This window comes from Trachurus japonicus, chromosome 11 (assembly GCF_045865225.1).
Source record: "Trachurus japonicus isolate A0001 chromosome 11, Traja_1.0".
NCBI classification, from domain to species: Eukaryota; Metazoa; Chordata; class Actinopteri; order Carangiformes; family Carangidae; genus Trachurus; species Trachurus japonicus.
In genome coordinates this window covers 30,599,901-30,620,530 of record NC_140917.1, presented here as the reverse complement: position 1 = coordinate 30,620,530, position 20,630 = coordinate 30,599,901, and the positions used below count along the sequence as shown (strand labels likewise).

Below are 20,630 nucleotides of genomic sequence, written 5' to 3'. Positions count from 1 at the left end.
CCAATTTCATGTGAATGCAGCATGAAAAATACGATTGAGTTGCTTGCGAAATACAACTACTTTAAAAAGGAGATTTGGGTTAGACAGTTCACTGCAGTGGAATTGCCATGATTAGTGGGTTAACTTATGGGCATGAACACAAAGTTGAGCTTTAGTAAAGCTACACATGGGGGAATAGATTGACAGAGATGTGAGTGCACGCCTGTCTGTGCTGGTTGTGCAGGTCAGCAACAGGTCTGACTCTGTGCAGTGTGTGTTAATATGTAAGTGAGCAGGATGGAGGCCTCCCATTGGAGAATGAGAGAGCTTAAAGATGGCCCCTGCCTGGTGTGGGATAGAAAGATGAGCGCTGAATGGTGAGTGCAACCTGAAGAATAGGGCCACAGTGGGGCATCTGTAGAGGACAGGGTGATCTGAAACCTCCTCATTCTCCCCTCTGTTGTCTTTTCATGCCTCTCGTTTGGTCTCCACTTCTGTGTCTCTGCAGCTATTCAGAGCTGGTTGGGTGAGTCACACAGCTCCTCTGTTCAGGCCTCTCACTCCTTTTTTTTCGTCTTCCTTCTCTTGTTCTCCTCTCCCTTCTACTTCTCCCCCTTATTTTGCCTCTCGGTCTCTCTGTATCTACTTGTCCATCTGTGCACTTCAGGTGTTCAAACTGATAGATAAGCACTGATTGAGTGTGGGGGGTGTGTGTGGGAGAGTTGTGTCTTGTTGTCTAGCTGTCTACTCTGTGTGCACCTTATCTATTGAGGTTTCAGATTTGCCAGAGTAACAATGCAGCTCTTTGTGCAGTCTCTCCTCCTTTCTTGTCTCCTGTTGTTCTATATTTTCACTTGATACAGCAGGATAACCACAACCAAACCAAAGTGTCACTTTTAGCTAATATAAAATCCCCTCAGCACACTAGTAATAGGATATAGTTTAAAATGTTTGTGTTGTTGGCTGAAAATTGTTTCTTTGCTTATTTTGACCTGAAAAAAAAAAAAAAAAGATGCTAAACTTTGGGCGAATTGCTCATCAGCCCTGTTCCCTCCCTGAACTGTCATCTTTCCAGTAAACTACAGGTGTAAGTAATAGCTTGGATTAGATAAACTGGATAATTACCCCCCTCCCCCCCTGCCCCTCTTCCTACTTTCCACTCTACCTCTTCTCCTCATTTTTCTGGAACCCCCCAGGGTCTCCAGTGTCCTCTCCACTTTCCACGGCAGTGATAAGATGTCAACACGATTAAGAGTGAAAGCTAATCCGCCACTCTGCCTCTCTCACCCCCGGCTGTACTGAATGCTCAGGCAACACAAAACGCTGCAACCGAGTCCAAAGTGCCGGACAGCCAGTGGATGGCAGGAGCAGAGGGAGAGAGAAAGGCAGAGGAGGGGTGCAGGGAGAAAGAGGAGGAGGCCAGGTGGACAAGGGATTGGCTTGTACTTAAATAATTAATGGGAGGTACTTTCGTTTTTTAATCTGTAAATGAGAAGGCCTAAGATGGCGGTGGCGTTGCTCTGATACCCTATCCCCGGCCCATTAAGATAACAAGATGTTGGATAATGATCTTGGTTCGGGTGCAGTTTATCAGTCCAGGGGGAAGTGGGGTAGTCTCCCAGGTGGCTGAGCCTGTGTCCCCTGATGAGACGACATCTCAGTTTGGCAACAACTCTGTAGATGTCAACATGAACACAATATACTGATTAGTAATGACGACTTTATATAATAACATCTGTTCGATAAGTAGTTTTCTTGTCCATCATTGTTCACGTATTTGGAATGGGTTAAAAAAGGTGAGGAAAGATTCAAGAGTTGACTCGCTTGTACATGGGTAGTTGACAAACTAAGGTGAAACAGTAATTTTTTTTAAAAAGTACAAATTATTAATGACATTAAATGAAATTCTAATGTTCAAAGTATGAATTTTCTTGAACTGTTAGTGTTCAGCAGATATTTTTTATTTTTTCCACTTTTTCATAAGCTTTTTTCACATGCCCGGACATAAATTGTCCTGCGGTGTGACATCACATTACAGTAAAATTTACAAAAATAATAATAATATTTTCAAATATAGATTACTTTAATTGAACGTTTAAGGATCCCTTTCTGCAAACTATCATTGATAATCTACACAGGTAACTTATTCTAGCTATTTTTCAGTTCCATTCTTTAATTGTAGCCTCTTGTATTGCTCACACTAGTGAAACTTTCTTACAAAATGTTAATATTATGATGAAAATGCTGTTTTTTCTTACAGTTAAATTATGCATTGTTTAAAAACAAACACATGAGGATTGGATTAACTAAATCTTCATAAAAGCCTTTTAATTTTATTTTAAGTGGTGTCACACCGCATGACATGATGTCACACCACAGGACAAGATGAGACACTATACGATTATTAGTAGAAATTTATTAGGTGCTACTAGAACAATTACATTCATTTATGTAAATCATCTGACAAAATACAAAAATATAGTTTTACTCTTGGCTCTAACTATATGAATTTTAACACAAAACTTAATATTTGTGAACAAGACATGTTAACATTTTGGAGACATCACATCAGATTTGTAACTAAACAAGACACACTGTAATTAATGACAATTATTTTAACTCATAAAGTCTAGGATAGTCAAGACTAAGAATTTTAACAACATTTTAAGCACATTTTCAAAACAACTTATAATTTGAACAGCTTGGACACATTTACTTTCTCCTTCTTTCCCTAAGTATCTCCACACGCCTGACCTCATCCTGGTTCAGCCTTTCACAGTACCTCCTGTCCTTCTCTGCTCATTCCTAAAACAACAAAAAACAGTTCAAAACAATTCTCAGTGACCAAGTACTTTTCATACACAACAAACAATGATAAAACAGGGGAACAAAGGGACCGCAGATAAAAAATGAGCTCCAAGCTAATTCAATGCATTAAATGGCAAAATTTATGCTAAATATTGTACATGGTACCTTTACAAAATACAATGTAATGATAAAATGTTACAAAACAGCCTACATTTTAAAAACAACAGGCTTTTAACTCATAACACAGTTGACTAAGGTGTGTCACACCGTGGGACAATACTGTCACACCACAGGACATTTACACAATTGTGGCCATTTTGAATCGTTACTATACATTGCTGAGTGTTAGCATCTTGCTAGCTGAATAAATATAGTGTTTCTAACCTTAGTAGGTGATTTTTGAAAATAAATGTCTTAATTTTCTCAAAGTAGAGCTGTCACACCGCAGGACTAACAAAAGTGAACACGTTGATCATTTGACACAAAGTATGAAATTTGTTAAATTAATGAGAGATTAACACTCACCTTTTAATCCTCAAATGACAGTGCAATATCTGAGGCACTTCCTGGTTCCTCTTGACAAAAGACCACCTATAGTTGTCTATAAAAAATGCCTGTTTAAAAACCCTGATCTTTCATGTCACACCGCAGGACAGCATTTTCATTACAAAAATGAACTTACTGTGATATTTAATATAGGAGTCTTGTGCATTTTAAACCTTTCTATTAGTCAAGTAAATATGTATAAATGAATGCCAAAAGGTGTTTATGAACAATTATTTTGATGATTGTATTTATTTTATACGTGTTAATTTTTCATATCTAATTTATTACGGTCACACCGCAGGACTTTTTCCATGGTTATCGTAAAATAAAGACAGAATAAAACATATCCTTAATCAAAAAGGAAAACAGTTACATTAAACATCCTATTTTGCATTATTGACATGAGTTATGTGGAGGAAGAATACATTTTAATGGATATTTTTACTTGATTACGGAAAAATCATGCGTCATGTCAACTACCCACATGTTAATAAGAACTTTACACACACACACACACACACACACACACACACACACACATACACTGACATACATAAATGATTTTTATTCAAATTTTGCAGCTTATTTCAAATTTCCTTATGTGTACTCAATGACATTTGTGGTCAGCAAGTGTAGCAACGCTGTTTTAAAAGACAACTCAACTGATTTTGCCTTAAAGAAGAGCTACAGTATGTAAATCGGGTCAATTTTCCGCTGTTTTTCTAACCCTCCTCTCGGCCATGTGCATTTGTTTACAATGAAGCCAGCGAAAAAACAATCTATAGAGTGTTAGATAATGGTACATATATAACATTTACAATGTTGTGTAGTTTAATCTGTCATAATCAAGAGAGTATGGGTTATGGGGCGTGTTTGTGTTGTGGTGCGCCGAGGCGAGAGCTGGGACACCGGGGTGGCAGCGCTGATCTTGCAAAGTTGTTTTTCAGCCAAAAGATGCAATAAGTGAAGGAAGGCAGAGAGCCTCCATTCTTCCTCATATCAAGTTAAACCATTTATTACACCATCACAATTACTCCAAAGCTGTTTGGTAAAAATGTAGCATAGCTACAAATCCTGCATAGTTCCTCTTTAACACTGTCAAACTCACTATAGACAGTTCCATCCATTCAGGATCTGGACTCCGAGGCTGGTTGGTGTGTTCAAGACTGTATTGAATGTAAGGATTGGGACCTTGAGAGAATGAATGCACCACAGATTACATGAATTTTCAGCTCAGTTGTGTTCAGCAGAGGCTGAAAGAAGATTAAAGCAGGTGTAGGTGGAATTCAGAAGATGTTCCAGCAGAACAATGTCAGAGAGATGTGAAGCAGGATGAGAAACATCACTGGCTATTCAGAAGAACCCATCCAGGTGATGTGGATGAGGACAGGGAGTGAGAAACCTCAGTTCTCCCCAGGCATCTTCTTTACAACCTGACGCTGCAGCTGCAGCTCCCTCCACTCTGAGGTCAAGTCCTCTGTCCTCGTCTCCAATCAGAGAGGGTCCAGCTTCAGGTTCTGTGCTATGTGAGATGTATCACCTGAAATCAAGCTGCTCCAACTTTAGAGAAGCAGCTGGGATCACTGGTGCAGAGACTGAGTACAACTATGCTTATCTCTGTCTGGCTCCAACAGCTGACCTGTTGAATAACAGTGAGACCATAGGTTCATATGTGCATATTAGTGACACAGTAGTGCAGTTGTTAACACACTGTGGTATCCAAAGGAAGACGCTTTTTGATGGCAGTGTTGAAAATATTCAAATCAAAGTGAACACTACACTTTAGGTACTGGCAAAGATGCAATTTTGCAGATACACTGACTGTACATAAGAAGATAAGTTATGTAATGTGTTGTTACTGAACAAAGTTGAACAGAATCCCATTGCCTGAATGCATGAAAGTATTTGGTTGTTTTTTATTACACTGTTTCAAAAAAGGACAGAGTTGAGGTATGTCATGGAATAGCAGCTTCAATACAAAAACATTAATATCATTTTAACCTTCGTCTTGTGTTCGATTTCTGCTACCATCTCTTGTGTTAGGGTCGGTCTTGACCCATGTGTCAAATCAGCTGGAAAACACAAACAAAGACTTTTTTTCATCCAATTAGTTTTTCTTCTCTTGGTTACATTGTTAGGCTTCCTTATCCATGAAAATATTGGTTTTAAATAATATTTTTGGTGTGGGCCCCTGGGCCTTTTTGTCAGTATACACCTTAACTTCAATGTAACCTTCCTCTTGTCAGCTTTCTGCTACCACCTCTTTAGGCTCATTTCTGACCCGAGTCTTAAATCCGCTGTAAAACACACTAAAAACAATTATTTATCATCTCATTTGTTTCTCATCTCTTGGTTACGTTGTTAGGCTTCCTTATCCATGAAAAGGTTGGTTTTGCTCTTGTGATTTCAGTTTGAACTCTCATTATTGTTCTTATCATTATAACTGGGTTGAAATCGACCCTAACAACACAAATGTCACAATTTTAACCAGAGCATTTTAGAATTTTGTGATTTTTTTTTGTATTATTTCGTCTAAATATAGGTTCCTGACAAAGTCTTGATGCAATGGTACTTTTATGCATTAAAAACCTACAAGAGGAAGGTTAAAGAAACTATTCCAAGTGTTGCACTCTACAGACAGACACTGTAGGAGGGTGAACTGAGCTTAGCATCTCTGCCCTCCTCTGCATCCTTGTACGAGGCGTGATTCATTCTCAGCATGGCCCTGCAAGCTTGACTTGGCAGCCCCCTCCTCCCCCCCTCCCTCCTCTGCCACTGCACACTTCCTAGGTAAACACCCTTGTACAACACTCAGCTCGGGGGTGGGGGTCCTTTGGTTGCACATTTATAAGCTTCAAATGAGAAAACCCGCAGGGCGCGCGCCGGCAAATGTCAGAGCAGTCTGCAGTCTCAGGTCAATACTCGTGTCCTGTGGTGACGAAGAGGAATGAAACGAGAGGAGGAGGACAGAAAATAGTGATGAATAAAAAAGGAGGTTGAAAAGGGGAATAAAATCAAGGCAAAAGAGCAGATGTGATGATTGTGTGAGTCTCGCTGTCATCTCCGACGCCGATCCCTGGAGGGTTGTAGAGATGAAGTGCTCCGAGTCGCGGCATCTGTTCACCACTGCTGCTCAGGAACCAGTGGAGTTACACTGTACACACACAGTTCATGGTGCAATCACACAATGACTGTGGGAACAGTCGGGAAAAAAATACAATGACTTCTATCTTACAGGAGCATTTGGCTCAGACCAGACCAGACCTCCGGTTTAGGAGCCGATCCATCTGTCAGAACCACAGACGGAGAGGTCCACCTCGTACTAAAGTTTAAATGTGACTACAGTAAAAGTTACAGGTTTTTTAATAATGGCAGAACATGATGTCACAGTGGAGTTGACCTTTAGCTTTTTGGATATAAAATGTCATTACTTAATTTCTTCCATGTTTTCAATGGGATGTTTAATTGTGTTTGTGCATGAATTTGTGAGTTTGGGTCAAAAATGTGTTATGGATTTCCCTCCGACAGTTCCTGATAAACCGCACTCACAGGAATGTGAAGTCACCATGGCCTTGACCTTTGTCCAAAATCATATCAGTTCGTCCATGAATCCTAGTCAGTGCCTTTGCCAAATTTGAAGAAATTGTGTTAAAGACATCACTTATGGTGTCCATGAGACACAAAGGGGGGGCCGACGACGACACTGGTGTGGAGTTGTAAGGATAGGGCTCAGTATTTAGTGTGAACGTTTCATAAAGTTTTTTTGAAATCCATCATTCAGAGTAAAAATGAAACAGTACAGGTTGGTGCCTCCTACATTTCCCCCAACATCTTGTTTCGTATAGTTGACATACAGGAGAAACCTGCTCCACAAAGCTCTGTGATCAGGAACATCAGTCTTCAGCTTTAATGCAGCACACAACTTATGAGAGTGAGAGATGAGCTGAAGAAGCCGACAGGACCGAGAATCACTGATCTTACAGTAAATCATTACGCACAAAACACAATCATCCCATGAGCCATGGTAAATAAAACATGCTCTGTATCAGTCATATTACAGGAGTTACAGCTTCATAGAAAAACATGAACGAGGAGATGGAAAACTACACTGAGATTGATTTGGGCTCTTAAAAACAACACATGTATATTCATCTTATAGATCAACACTTCAAATATAAAATATGAGACCTTTAATGTAAAAAATACCTTTGAATTAATGCTTCAGGTATCTATGAGAGCATATTCTCAGATACTTGTGCAGGTTTGAGATCTGTGACCTTTCTGCCCCACACTGGGATGAAGGGGAGGTGTGTGGAGTAAATTACCAGTCTCCTTGCAGAACTGAGCTCCTCCAGAAACCTAGTCTCCGGGAATCTATAACTTCCTCAAAGCAGAAAGTCTTGTTTCCTTCTCCCCCACCAGCATGTATATTTAATGCAATATATCCATAATGTGGATGGGTAAAGTTTCAGTGAGGAGCGTTGCAGCGTAGGCCTTGAACTGTCAACAAACCCTCCCCAAATAGCTGAAGTTTACAAAATGCAAATGCGTCTTGGGAAACAGTCTGCAGTAAGTGCATAACACACAGCCTAACCCAGAGCACACAGAGCAGCACTTACCACACACGCACACACACACACACACACACACACACACACACACACAGATTTCCAAGGCGAAGTGACCTGTATGCTCTCAGATTTGAATGACATAAGTACCTTAGTAGCCTTGGGTTCTGCACCCAACCTGAACACAGTTATATGGCAGCTAATGGTGATGCAGGCTGCATCCATGGTCATCCATCAAGCTGCACAGGTAATGTCTACCAACTCAGTTGGCTTACATCAGCCAGGATAAAGGCCTCTATTAAGAAAATGAATAATACCAAAGCAGGAGAGGTGACCTCAGACCGGTCATGTGTCATCAAGGCTGAGGCATGATTGGCTGCTTTTGGTTAGTATCAGAGCTATACCAAGGAGGCAGCGCGGCGGCTTGACGAATGCTCGAGGCCGAGGCGAGATGGGCTACATAGTCCGTTTCACTCCTCTGATCTAATCTGTTACCCATCGTGCATCCTGCCTCACTAATGAAAAGGCAAGGTCCCATCCGTTACAGGCAGCTATGTTAAATGGAATTTTAACCCCCTCCCCACACCCCACCCCCGAGTGCAAAAGCGCCTGGATGATGAATGATCATTGCAAAAGACCCCAGAGCTATGGAAAATTAATATCAAGGGAAAGGAAAAACATCAGTGAGGACTCCTACAGATGCTGCTTCCTGTCGACGACGGACGCAGCCGAGCTCAACCTCTGGTTCTGTGTACCGAGGCCTTCAAGGAGGATCCACACTGTCTTCATTATCTGGCTCCTTCAAGCAGCAAGCCCCGGGCTCTGGGACAGTCACACCAAGAAGGGTCGTTTCTGGTATCAGAGAGGAATGTGTCATAATGAGTCGGCCTTTTGTTTCTACATAGAAGGCATCACACCAACTGAGCAGTGTTCAGAAACTACTACTGTGCTCCTATAAGGAAATATTATATCCACAGTGTGGGTGAGGCTCAGCATTTTAATTTCTGGTCTGAAAAATATCAAAAATGATCAAAACTCAACACATTGTTTTGTTTTTCTTCATATATTCTGTTGAGGGTGATTGCTAGACTTCTTTTGTTTCATTTATGTCAGAGGTGTCAAACTCATTTTAGTTCAGGGGCCAAATTAAGTGCCAATTGATCTCAAGTGGGCCAGACTGGTAAAATAATAGCATAATATCCTATAAATAATAAAAACTCTAAACTTTTCTCTTTGTTTTAGTGCAAAGAAGCGCATTATTTAGATGTTTACATTAAGGAACTATCCTATTACAAAACATATTATGACCAACCTGAAATTTCTTGCGAAAAATACATGCAATTTAAAATATAACATAACGCCTCTTCTGTCTTCTATGTAAGTTTTACACCTGGTAAATTCATCCCGCGGGCCGGATTGGACCCTCTGGCGGGCTGGTTTTGGCTCCCGGGCCACATGTTTGACACCCCTGATTTATGTGTTGATTTTCATAATGGAGGAGTTGAAACTTTGTCTCCTGAGCTTGGTATGCAGAGCTCTCATCATCCCACCATCACAGCTGCTGATGAAGCCACATGTTTTCACTACTTTTCTTCTTTTAGCACCAGTTGTTGAATAAGGCTCACTGTGATGTCTTTACTTCACTGTTGTGCCACTGAATTACAATGAAAGAGTTCTTTTTAAAGAACAGTGGGTTCGGTTTCCTCCACAGAAACTCAATGTCACCTTGTCAGGTTCAATTGTGGAGCTCTCCACCCACAGCTGCACCACAGTCCTCAGTTATCCTCCCATAGTGCACCAGCAGTCTTACTGTTTGATACCCTGAGGTCTTTTACTCTCTGTCCCCACTAGTACTCTGTGAGAGCTTAGATCCAGCATTTGAAGCTCCACAGAGCTCCCAGCAGGGACTCTGCCTCTCTTCTCTCTCAGCTTTAATGGCAACCGATAAGCAGACTCCAGTCAGACTGACATTTCTGTAGTGCTCGGCCGGATGTTGTAGAGGAGTAGATGGCCTCAGATGATTGGAAGCAAAATGAGGTTAACAACACCTTCTCTTCACGAGCACCTCCCATTCTGTCTCTGCAGGGTTTTTTCCGCCGGAGCATCCAGAAGAACATGGTGTACACGTGTCACCGGGAGAAGAACTGCATTATCAACAAGGTGACAAGGAACCGCTGTCAGTACTGCCGCTTGCAGAAGTGCTTTGCAGTGGGAATGTCCAAAGAGTGTGAGTACACAGTGGACTGATGTGGACTTAAAATGTTGTCTTTAGTTAGAAAGGAACAGGTTTTCGTCTGACCATGATTTAAATTCAGGGGAGTCAGTGAATTGTCTTTCACTTAAAACTGACTATTTTTATTTGGAAATTGAAGAAGGTATGTTTCTATCAACTTGCCTCAAAAGCAATTTGGACTGATAAGCTAAAAAAGAGTTGGCCTAATGGAGACGCATGAATTTTGAAATAAGTGGATTTAAGAGCAATATTTTTAAAAAAAAAATGCAAAGGAAACTCTTTGTTCACATTCAAGTCGTGACCACATGGAGCATGAATTAATTACCTGAAGAGCTGAATTGAAGTGGTTTTGACTGAGCTGCCATCTTGACAAGTCCCTGACCCCGCCCCTTATTCCCACCTAATCCAAAATAAGAGGTTTGGCAAATCTTGCAAACTGGTTTGTGGCAAGCATACACTCTCACCTCTCCCTTAAAGAGACCACACCCTCACTTATACATAGCAGCTACAAAGAACTTTCGTTCTGTGTTGATTTTGGCGACCCCTGTGGACAAAAGTAGTAGGCTTCTCTTTGTGGATCCTGTCCCAGTATCAGCCATGATGAAAATATAGTGATGAAATTGAGCTTGGTTTTTACTGGCTAGCGTAGCAACAACTCAATGCTAACTTATAGCCTCGTCAGGTCTGCTGTCCCCTCCGGTCTGAGTGCCGTAAATCGTTTCTTCCAGTGGACCGACCTGCCTCACCAAGGTATAGAGTTACACTATTAGGAAACCGATGGCCTCATTTGCTGTTGCAGGTCATACATAGACATCAGCAGAACAAGAGACTTTTGCATAGCCAGTTAAAAGGTCTTTGTATAGTAGTTGCATTAAAGGGATATTTCAACATTTTGGCAAATTCGCCTATTGCCATAATCCCTATAGTCTTAGAAGTAGGTTAAATTGTCGATGCAAGCTGTTTTTAGATGAGCGGGGCAGAGACATGAGCTCTGCATGGCGTGCAGTATGTCCACCTTTTCCCTCATCAAACTCATCAAATACACAATCCAACAACTCCAAAACACTCTGGTGGACAAGTTGTGACTTGCACATTCACTACGCTATGAGATAATAATGGAATGTTACGAGACAGAGCTCTTTTCTAGGTAAATGCAGCCGGAACTACATAGCCGACACGACTGCTTGGCAGAGTGACTTCAAAAGCGCAAGTAGTTCAGAGTATTTGCTTCATGTGTCATAATGTTCAGAATTATAGCGTGGTGAATGTGTAGGTCACAACTTGTCCACCACAGTGTTTCGGAGTTGATTTTGTGTATTCAGTTTGATGAGGGAAACGTGGAAATCCCATGAGCCTCTGTTGTGTTAGCTGAGCAGCTTGCGTCTCTGCCCCGCCAATCTAAAAACAGCTTGCACCAACAATTAAAGGTAATGATCCTACTCCTAGCACTATAGGGATTATGGCAATTGGCAAATTTGCCAAAATGTTGAAATATCCCTTTAAGTATGCCTAAAATGTAACATGTGAGTTATGTAATTTTTTAACGTGATGTCGGAAATTATCTGTAGAAACCAAAACGACGTTTGTACTAGGCTGCAAACATGTTTACTTGGGCTGTAAAGTTGGAGCATGAGAGTCTATGGGGACTGACTCACTGTTGGAGCAACACTCTAGTGGTCAGGAGAGGAACTGCAGCTTTTTGTCCTTCCATTTTTTCAAAACACAATGGTTGCTGCTTGCTGTTGTATCAAGCTCCACGTGAAGCCAGTTCCAACTGAGAGGCAGACTGTTATCTACATGGCTAGTTTAATTGAAATGATATTGTGATATTACAAGAGTGTCTTTGTGTGTGTGTGTGTTTTGACTTTGGGGCAGTTTACATTCACTTCAGAACGGTGAAATTGTTTCTCAGGACAGTTGCTCTCTGCTGCTGTCGCGGGCGGCCATGTTCCCTCTAATCCATTGTCATCAATAGGAAGAGTTTGCATTTCACAGGTTATTGGCATCCTTTGATTGCATCAGCATTTATAGCTCAGGCCCCAATTCATGGTCCATTAGCTCCATGCTCCTTTCTCTTATGCTGTTTCACACCTCAGCAGAGGAGTCGTGGAAAAGATGATGTCTTGATGTCCTCAGGCCACCCCCCTACAGAGACACTGATGAGAAAGGGACTATTTTCCTTTCTATATTCATGGCTGGAGGTGATGTGGTGTCTCTCACTCCCTGCTCTGATCACCTCCTCCAGGTTATCCATACCGCCTGGATGCTGGATCACTGTCGGCCGTTAGAGGTTTAATTTTGTCACACACCTTTTAGGAAGTTAAATGTCAAAATGTGACAGGACAAGAGTGTGTGTGTGGTCATTTTGGACAAATCAGCTTATTTATTATGAGTAGTTAGGGTTTTCTTCTTCTTATTTTTTCAATGAGTTTCAATTTGGAACCCTCACAGCAAGCTGACAAAACCTACATATTTATATTTCATATTTAAATTCAATTATATTACATGACATTAAATTAAACAATAAACCTCAATGCAATTCTCTAAAACATTAAATGACTTCTTCAATCATCTTACACTATCCTCTCTCCTCCCTCATGCTTGAATGAGGAAATGGAGTGTGGAGAATCATTTGAGGAACTGGCTTGTTTACAGGATTTGGTCAAGAAGCAGATATAAAATAAAATGATAAAAAAAAAAAATATATATAAATAATAAAAATAATAAAAATAAAATAGATATACAGACTCTGCTGTTACTGAGACTTGTTGTTATGACACAATCAACAACCTGTCCTCAATACAGCATCAGTCAAACACTGACCTTAAATGGTTAAATGTGTTATACAGTGTTTTTTACAGTTTCTGTCCCGGTGCTTTTCATCACATGACGTCAGTCAACTCTGTTGTGACAGAGGCAGAATTTACAGACTGTTTAACCCAGACCTCTGACTCTGATCATCCACACATGATGAGGTCAATACCTCACCAAGTGTTGACATGCGGTGTGACTCCTGATGTCTCTCCATCTGACTCCACAGTATTTCACTTTGTTCACTGCTTCAGTTTCTGACTTGAATTTCTGCAGTTTGCATCAGTTGTGTATCTCTGGATGAACGTAAATGAGACTAATATTGATTTCTTTGTTATCTGAGTCTGAGTTTGTTGATAAGCAAATTTGCCGTTAAAGTTGTGTAACTGTTTAGTTGTGAGACCATCATGAGATAATCTTATCTATTCTAAGCTGTATATGTGGCGCCCTAATCCCCCGTCTGTTCCAATGTCATATTTTCACAATGCAGGTTTCCCATCTGACAGCCCCCTCTCCCCTCCAGCCCCCTGCAACATTAGGACCATTTGCTCAGACTCAGAGCTCTGGCAGCGGCAAAGACTTATCATCGTTCCTCGACACCCACCTGGTTAGTGTTAGAGAGCTGCCATTTTAAGTGCTGTGGCAAGTGGCCTGGGCTGGACCACGTGGGCCCCAGATAGATGGTGTTTATTTACTGCTGCATCTGTTTGCTTGCAGAGACAAAGTGCACACTTGGCAGCACACAGATGGCTGGCTGGTGGCTTCTCCACAACAGCCGTCATCCATGCTATAGCTGCCCCTGCACCGCACAACATCCTGCTAGAGCTGAAGCAGCAGAGGGAAAAGGCCAGGCTGCACTAGAGCACTGAGAGATAAACAAAGAGGAGGACAGAAATATAAATCTTTTGTAAAGGTTTTTAAAAGTTTAAAGGCCATTTTTCCTCATACTCTGAGCCCGAAATCTCCACTTCAGTAGCACTAACATTCACCAAACCTTCCAGTTTTATTCCTTTTTATATTCTGAAGGTTTTAACAGAGGGTTTTGTTGATATATTATTCACAGCCTTATTTATACAACATTTTATTCCTAAAAACATGGCGGAAATAGATTTTTTTAGGGCTTTATGGAGTGATAAAAAGAGAAATCCAAAATCCCCTCTGTAAAAAATTAAATAAGACAAGAATTTTTAAAGTGGCTTTATCCAATCTCCAGATTTCACACATATTTAATAAGATAATGTCTCATTTCCATATTTAAACATAGGCTAATATTTAACAAAACTTGTTAAACCTTATTTTTAAAGACTTTGGAAACAAACTGCAGTATTGTAGTTGAGTATTATTGTGTTCTGCTACTGCACACTACTGCTCTGCCCAAAAAGCAGAGGGACAACATTAGCAAATAGCAGATGTAGAAAGTTGAACATGTGCCATGTGACAGTTACATTTCTAAGTACCTGAGTAACAATGAATATGTTTTTGTTAATACACACAGCTTTGGCCAGTAAAAACAAAAAGTCAGATCCAGATCCAACCTGCAACATGTATCATGATGCTGAAATGTTCCACACAAATACATGGAAGATCCAAGTAGAAGTGTACAGTTAATTAGTTTCTATTTTTCCTATGCACAGGATCCTGGTTGTCATGGTTACAAAATATACATGTGGGCTATAACAACAGCTACACCTACCATCTCTAGGATAATAGGTTCAAGGTTCCAGATTAATATATTGTCATTATAAAACATGGTTTGACATGGAGAGATTGAAAGCCATGTTGAGGAGCAGCACAATAAAGAGAGAGTAAAAAAATAAACAAGCAAAACCAGTGAATAAAAAGACAGTAGGCTAGTCCACAGCAGCAGCAGGGTCGAGTAGGAGTGTAACTCACAGGTTACTATACACAATATGATATTATATTGATTCAGTGGACGATTGGATCGATTCAGTATTTGCTGATGTCAGGATAAGATTTCAGTTCGATTTGATTCAAGCACCAGTGATCGATACGACACCAAATCTGATTTACTTCCATTCATGTCAGATCACAGAAAGCAATGTTTAACGTGTTTGAGCTTGGAAACAGATAAGGACACGTATAATAAATGAAAAAATACGTACAGTATCAATGTCTGGTTGATGTTTTCGTTTTGGATCGATACTATAGACTCATATCGATGTATGATCACACCCAGACTCACAGTGTATTGATGAAATCATGATGGTGTCTGGCTCTCACACTGATTTATACAATCTCTGCATTTCAAAGCCATATTTCCCAAACATGAAGAACTCCTATAGGACATTTTAAGAGACATATTGTAGCTGTGTTCGAGGCGACCTTCTAGAGTTAGATGTTGCTTTGACTTCTGCTACTTCAACTGTAGCTGCTCAAGTTCCCCTTTGCTCCTTGTTATCAAGTGTTTTTATTTGACATTTGAATAAAACAGAGATAAAAACCCAACCAGTGAACAAAGTGTCACATTGTAACAACCTTATACATAAAAAAATACAAAAACTGAGTGAGCACAGAAGAGTCACGTATTTACATTCACTTCTGTATTTTATGAGTCATTGTTAACTTCATATAAATCATCTTAAGAAAAGTTAGAACTCGTCTCTTGCATGTGAACGTGTGTGGGTGGATTGGAATCATTCACATAGCAGCAGATATTCATCAATATCTTTAACATGTGAATAATAATAATAGGCTACATCTCTCCGTCCTTGTCATAGTTACCATGTTTCTCATAACAATACATAACCATGGGTTGTAATAACCTGCAGCTGATTAAAGAGACAGCTGCAGTATGAAGTTTTCAGAGTTGTACAACCCTGTCTCATAATTATGACTGAGGACACTGTGTGTGTGTCTGTGCGGGATTGTGCATCATCATTTCAAATGAACCCGAAACAGCACTCCCACACAGACGCAGCCTCTTGTGCTGTTTTCAGTCTCAGGGCCCATTTAGCTCCCAGGAAGTGATAAAATGATAAATCAAAGTGCGGATACTTTTCAGGGGTCAAGCGTAGAGATCACAGACACTACATTATGATGAGAGTCCCTGCACTGGATGGATCCCCCTTTCCTGGTTATTAAAAAGCCATATATATTTTAATGGCTTCTTGTCTGATGCATCATTTTGATGTGTCTGCTCACACTTGCAGTAATGTGCTTGGAGTGCAATGGTAATTGATTGCCTCGGGGTGGGCGGGGCGGGGGTGCACATGATGCTGCATTGCTGCCTTGGTGAATCTCATCTTGTGGCTTGTGTGAGAGGACCACAGCCCCCTCACCACACACACATTGTCACTCATTTATATACCATTATTCTGCAGCAGCACCATCCCCCACCCTCTGCCCCCCCCCCCACCAGTGTTTTTGTATGGTGTGTAGATGTGCCTCCCTCTGAGAAGCCACTTAACCGCTGACTGCAGTTCAACAGAATTAGCCAGAGTGGCTAGAGACTGGCTGTTGCTCTTTCGGCACACAACAGTCGAGATTTTTTTTTCTTTTTCTTTTTCTGAAAAAAGGCTGAACTCTGAAAAATTCCCCCATCACTCACCAGGGACAGATATATTGTCAGGGTGGATGAGGAAGGATGGGGTTCTGGAGACAAAGAGGAAGTTCATCAGATGTGTTGTGGAGACATGAAGGCTGAACTGGGTACAGCTGTTCTCAACGGCCACACTGGAGGGCAGGGTAGGCTGTAACGGCTCCATCACTGCAGTCACAGCACACATCCTCTGCTCAGATAGCACTCCTATACAACAAAGTAGTTTGGTCAGATTATTATTCAAAACCCAAGAGTTGCACATGACAAACATGACAACTGACTGTTGAATCCATAGAATAAAAAGCTTGTAGAATGTGATAATAAAGCTGACAGAAGGGGTCGAAGGTCATTTGACAAACCAAACCATTAAACAGTAACTAGAACAAAGAGTCTGTTTAAAACCAACAGAAACACATCAAACATTTACATTAGTTTCTTTATTTCTACACAAACATGGACTTATACAGTAGGTGCTATTTGTGACTTATGCTATGCTATTATGCTATAGCATTGGCAGTCGTTCCCTTACCTGTCTTCAAACAGTCAGACTACCGTGACTCTGTATTGGAAAATGATGAAACAGTCTAACTGTTGGCATGCACAAAGCTGTGCATATATCACGTCACCATCACCTCATTTTAACTGCGACGTTCACAATTAAAATAAATAATTAATAATAATAAATAATTCTATTGTTTTTACTTTAAATTTTGGGTGGAAAAGACCTATTTTATGTTTTGTTCGTTTGCTCTGGAGAGATGATGTAACAACAGTGTTGCTCCATTCGGAGTCACTGCTTCTTTGCTTCGTCTCCTGCTGTGATGGAAGCTTCTCTCTGTGGAGAGGCAGACTGAACAGGGCTCAGCGCTCTCTGTCCTCTCTCTGTCCTCCCTCTGTCCAACTCTGTACACTGTCCCCACACTGACACTGGAAACTTCAGTGACAAAGAATCAACTCCCCCCTCGCTGATTTCAGTAAATGTTGCCAGGTATGACGGAGGAAATACAACTGAGAGTTGATGACACCGTTACAAAAACTGGTTTAGCCTGTTCCAAAGACCTCGCTTCTTAAATCTATAATGTATCATTGTTCATGTTGATCTGAATCCTATTTTAGCTTTGAAATACATTTTCAAAGGTTGTTTCACTTACTAAACAGTGTAATGAAAGTCTTGGTGGAACTAGTCTAATATACACATACAGACATGGTCTAGATGAAAATGTATAGAGTAATACAGAAAGATTAGATTGGGCTTAGAAAGTATCATTAAGCGACTGCTAACCATGTCTATTTTTATGGAGCATCATATGGACTATTTTATTTAATGCACTAAGAACATCATGACTGACTTTACTCCCAAAACGTAAGCCAGTGTAATTGGCACAGTAAACATCAGGAGGTGTCAGTCACATGTCTGTCTAGTCTTTAATGTCTGAATGATTTGCTGTCTTTCCGTTCCTGGCAGATGTGTTTGCAGAATGTCTGGAGAGAAACATGAAAGTGAATTTCAAAAGCAACAAAAGTCAATTAACAGCAGCACTCAACAAGACATGATTTTTCAAAGATGCACTCCATGAAGGCAAGACCACCAAAAACCAGAGGTGTAATGACTTACATGTGTGCTCTGTACTGTGACAAAGCTGTGTCTTTGTGTATTTTATAATATACCGCCCTACCACTTTTTAAACATCATGTCAATTTCTGCTGCTCCATAAAAAATGACTAAGACACTATTGTATTTATGTGATCCCACACATTTCCATAGTGAGAGTAGCTATTCTATGAGAATAGACCTACAGGTATTTTTGACACAATTACAATGGTACACCCAGGGTCATGTTAAATGTCAACATTTTGGCAAATTTGCCCATTGCCATAATCCTTATAATCTTAGGGGTGACGGAGTTGTTTTTGAGGTGAAAAGAGACTCCTTGCCGAAAACTGAAACTGGGAACGTACATTGCCAGCTTTGCATTTACCCAGGCATTTACCTCTAAAACAACTCCGTCTCGTAACGTTTTGGTGGATGTGCAGGTCGTTCTATTTTTAGCCGTAGCCGCTAGTTTAATGATAACTTTCACAGTCATAGGCTAAGGCATTTCCCATTTCCCATGAAGCTTTGCGCCATTCTACATTAATTTAAGAACAAACCATGGATCTATTATAAGACCATGGAACAAACAAACAAATTAAATTGCTGGTTATTTTATATTTGTGGTCATGAAAGTTCTGTAACATCTGAACAAAAAGAATTAGATAAAGATAGGAGGCTAAACAAAAATCATTTAGTAGGCTGGATTGATGAGAGTCTGAGTCACTATCACAACCATGAGTGAGATGTAGAGAGACATGAAGTGGTATAAATAATGGCTGGACTTATGTAAAGTAATTGAAGCAGAGCTTGGAGATTTTCATGGGAACATGTTCGGTTCTTATCAGTTTTAGCTCAATAAAATGAACGCCACACGGCCGTGCAGGGCGGCTTGCGGGCAGGTTTACTTGAGCTTATTGGCCGGTGCTGGCCGGCCGACTGGGAAATCTCCCAAGTAATTTGACATATTTGAGCATTTTTTATTTTAAAAAAGTAACACAATAGTTACTTCTCCAGGTAATTAGTTCATTTTAGTAACTCAGTGACTAACTCAGTTACTTTTTGGTGCCCAACACTGCAACTGACTGACCTTGAAGGCATCAAGTTGGGAGCAGGATCAGACATGTGGACATATTTCTGTGGTGTGACTGGTGTTTGTGTGCGTTGGCTAGGTTTCAGCAGAGGTGTGTAACTCTTCACACCCGGACTCATACGGTTTAAGACTCTGGTGTCCAGCTCAGACAGCTCCAGGATGTGGAGCACGGCTCAGCACAAACACTGAGAACCAGTCAACACAGCTTTGTCAAAACATGACCATTTGAACATCCTTTGGTGTTAACTGGTGTATAGCAGATATGAGAGTGAATATGGGTTTTGTCCCAGTGTTTGGGTGGAATGTGGACATGTTGACAGACTGACAGCTTGCTCATGTTGTTTCAGTGCTCCACATTATTCCAGCCCCAACTTCCCTTTGTGTACGTCACAGTCGCTCTGTGACTTCAGCTATGGTACACTACCTTTTCCCATTTCAAAATATGGGCATGTTGTGCAACAATAAGAGCTGAGGAGAGGTTTGATAAGCTTCACCGTGTTTTCTCTTGTTTAACTAGGTCACTGTTTGCAGAATCCCCCATAAATACATACATCTATATTCCTGTGTAGATGCTGTGCAGGGTTCCATCCCTGGCTTCAGTGTGTGGATATAAAGAGGTTTTATTGTAAATTAGGGCAGAGGATGTGACTGTTGTTTTTTCTGCCAATGACGCTCCCTTGGGTGTCTGAGCACTAACAGCATGCCCAGCTCTTTCCCTGCAGCTCCACTCTTTATTATTTTAAAGGAGGTGAGAGGCTGACCAGAGACCTGTGATGCTGTGTGTTAAGTAATGAACCTGATTGGTTTGTTTGAATCTCCTGCTGTGACAGAGTTCACAGATCTGCTCCTAATGAAGCACTTTACACACAACAAACACAAACATCTGGGCTTTGATGTGGATCCTGCCTGTTTCATACAGCTCCACTCACAGTTGTAGGTCTCTGCACCTGTTTATTTGGGATTATTTGAAAGCAGTTTTACACTTTATATTGTTCGATATATTACATTTCCTTTGGCGGTTTGGGTTCTTTTCTGGTGTCCAGCTGCCATAATCCATATGGAGCATGAGGCCACACACTAACAAAACTAAGGGCCTGTTCTTACTTCTTAATGTTCTTAATGTCCCTGATAGTATTTGTTAAATCCTACACACTGCAAATTAAGAAATAATCATCAATATCACACATGCGTGCTTAAGAATTACAACACACATTACTGCTACTTTTTTCAGTAACGAGTATTTAATAAGTTATAACACCATTACTGTTACTGACAATAAAATGCAATAAGTATTATTGTACAAAAAGTATTGTATATGTGTATTTGATGAGTTTGATGAGGGAAATGTGAAAGTAGGGGAGTAAAGCAGAGCTCACGTCTCTGCCCTGCCGATCTAAAAAACAGCTTGCACCAACAATTAAAGGTAATGAGCCTACTCCTAA

General features: G+C 40.6%; 1 protein-coding gene across 2 annotated transcripts in view; it reads left to right on the top strand.

Annotated features, from left to right (window-relative positions):
- The window catches only part of LOC146979075 (retinoic acid receptor beta-like), a 128,367-nt gene that overhangs the window by 85,406 nt on the left and 22,331 nt on the right, over positions 1–20,630 (top strand). For both annotated transcript variants that reach the window (XM_085792276.1, XM_085792275.1), the window contains exon 3: positions 9,987–10,128. In XM_085792276.1, the coding sequence (XP_085648402.1) occupies positions 9,987–10,128 (142 nt within the window). The remainder of the gene's footprint in view (positions 1–9,986; positions 10,129–20,630) is intronic.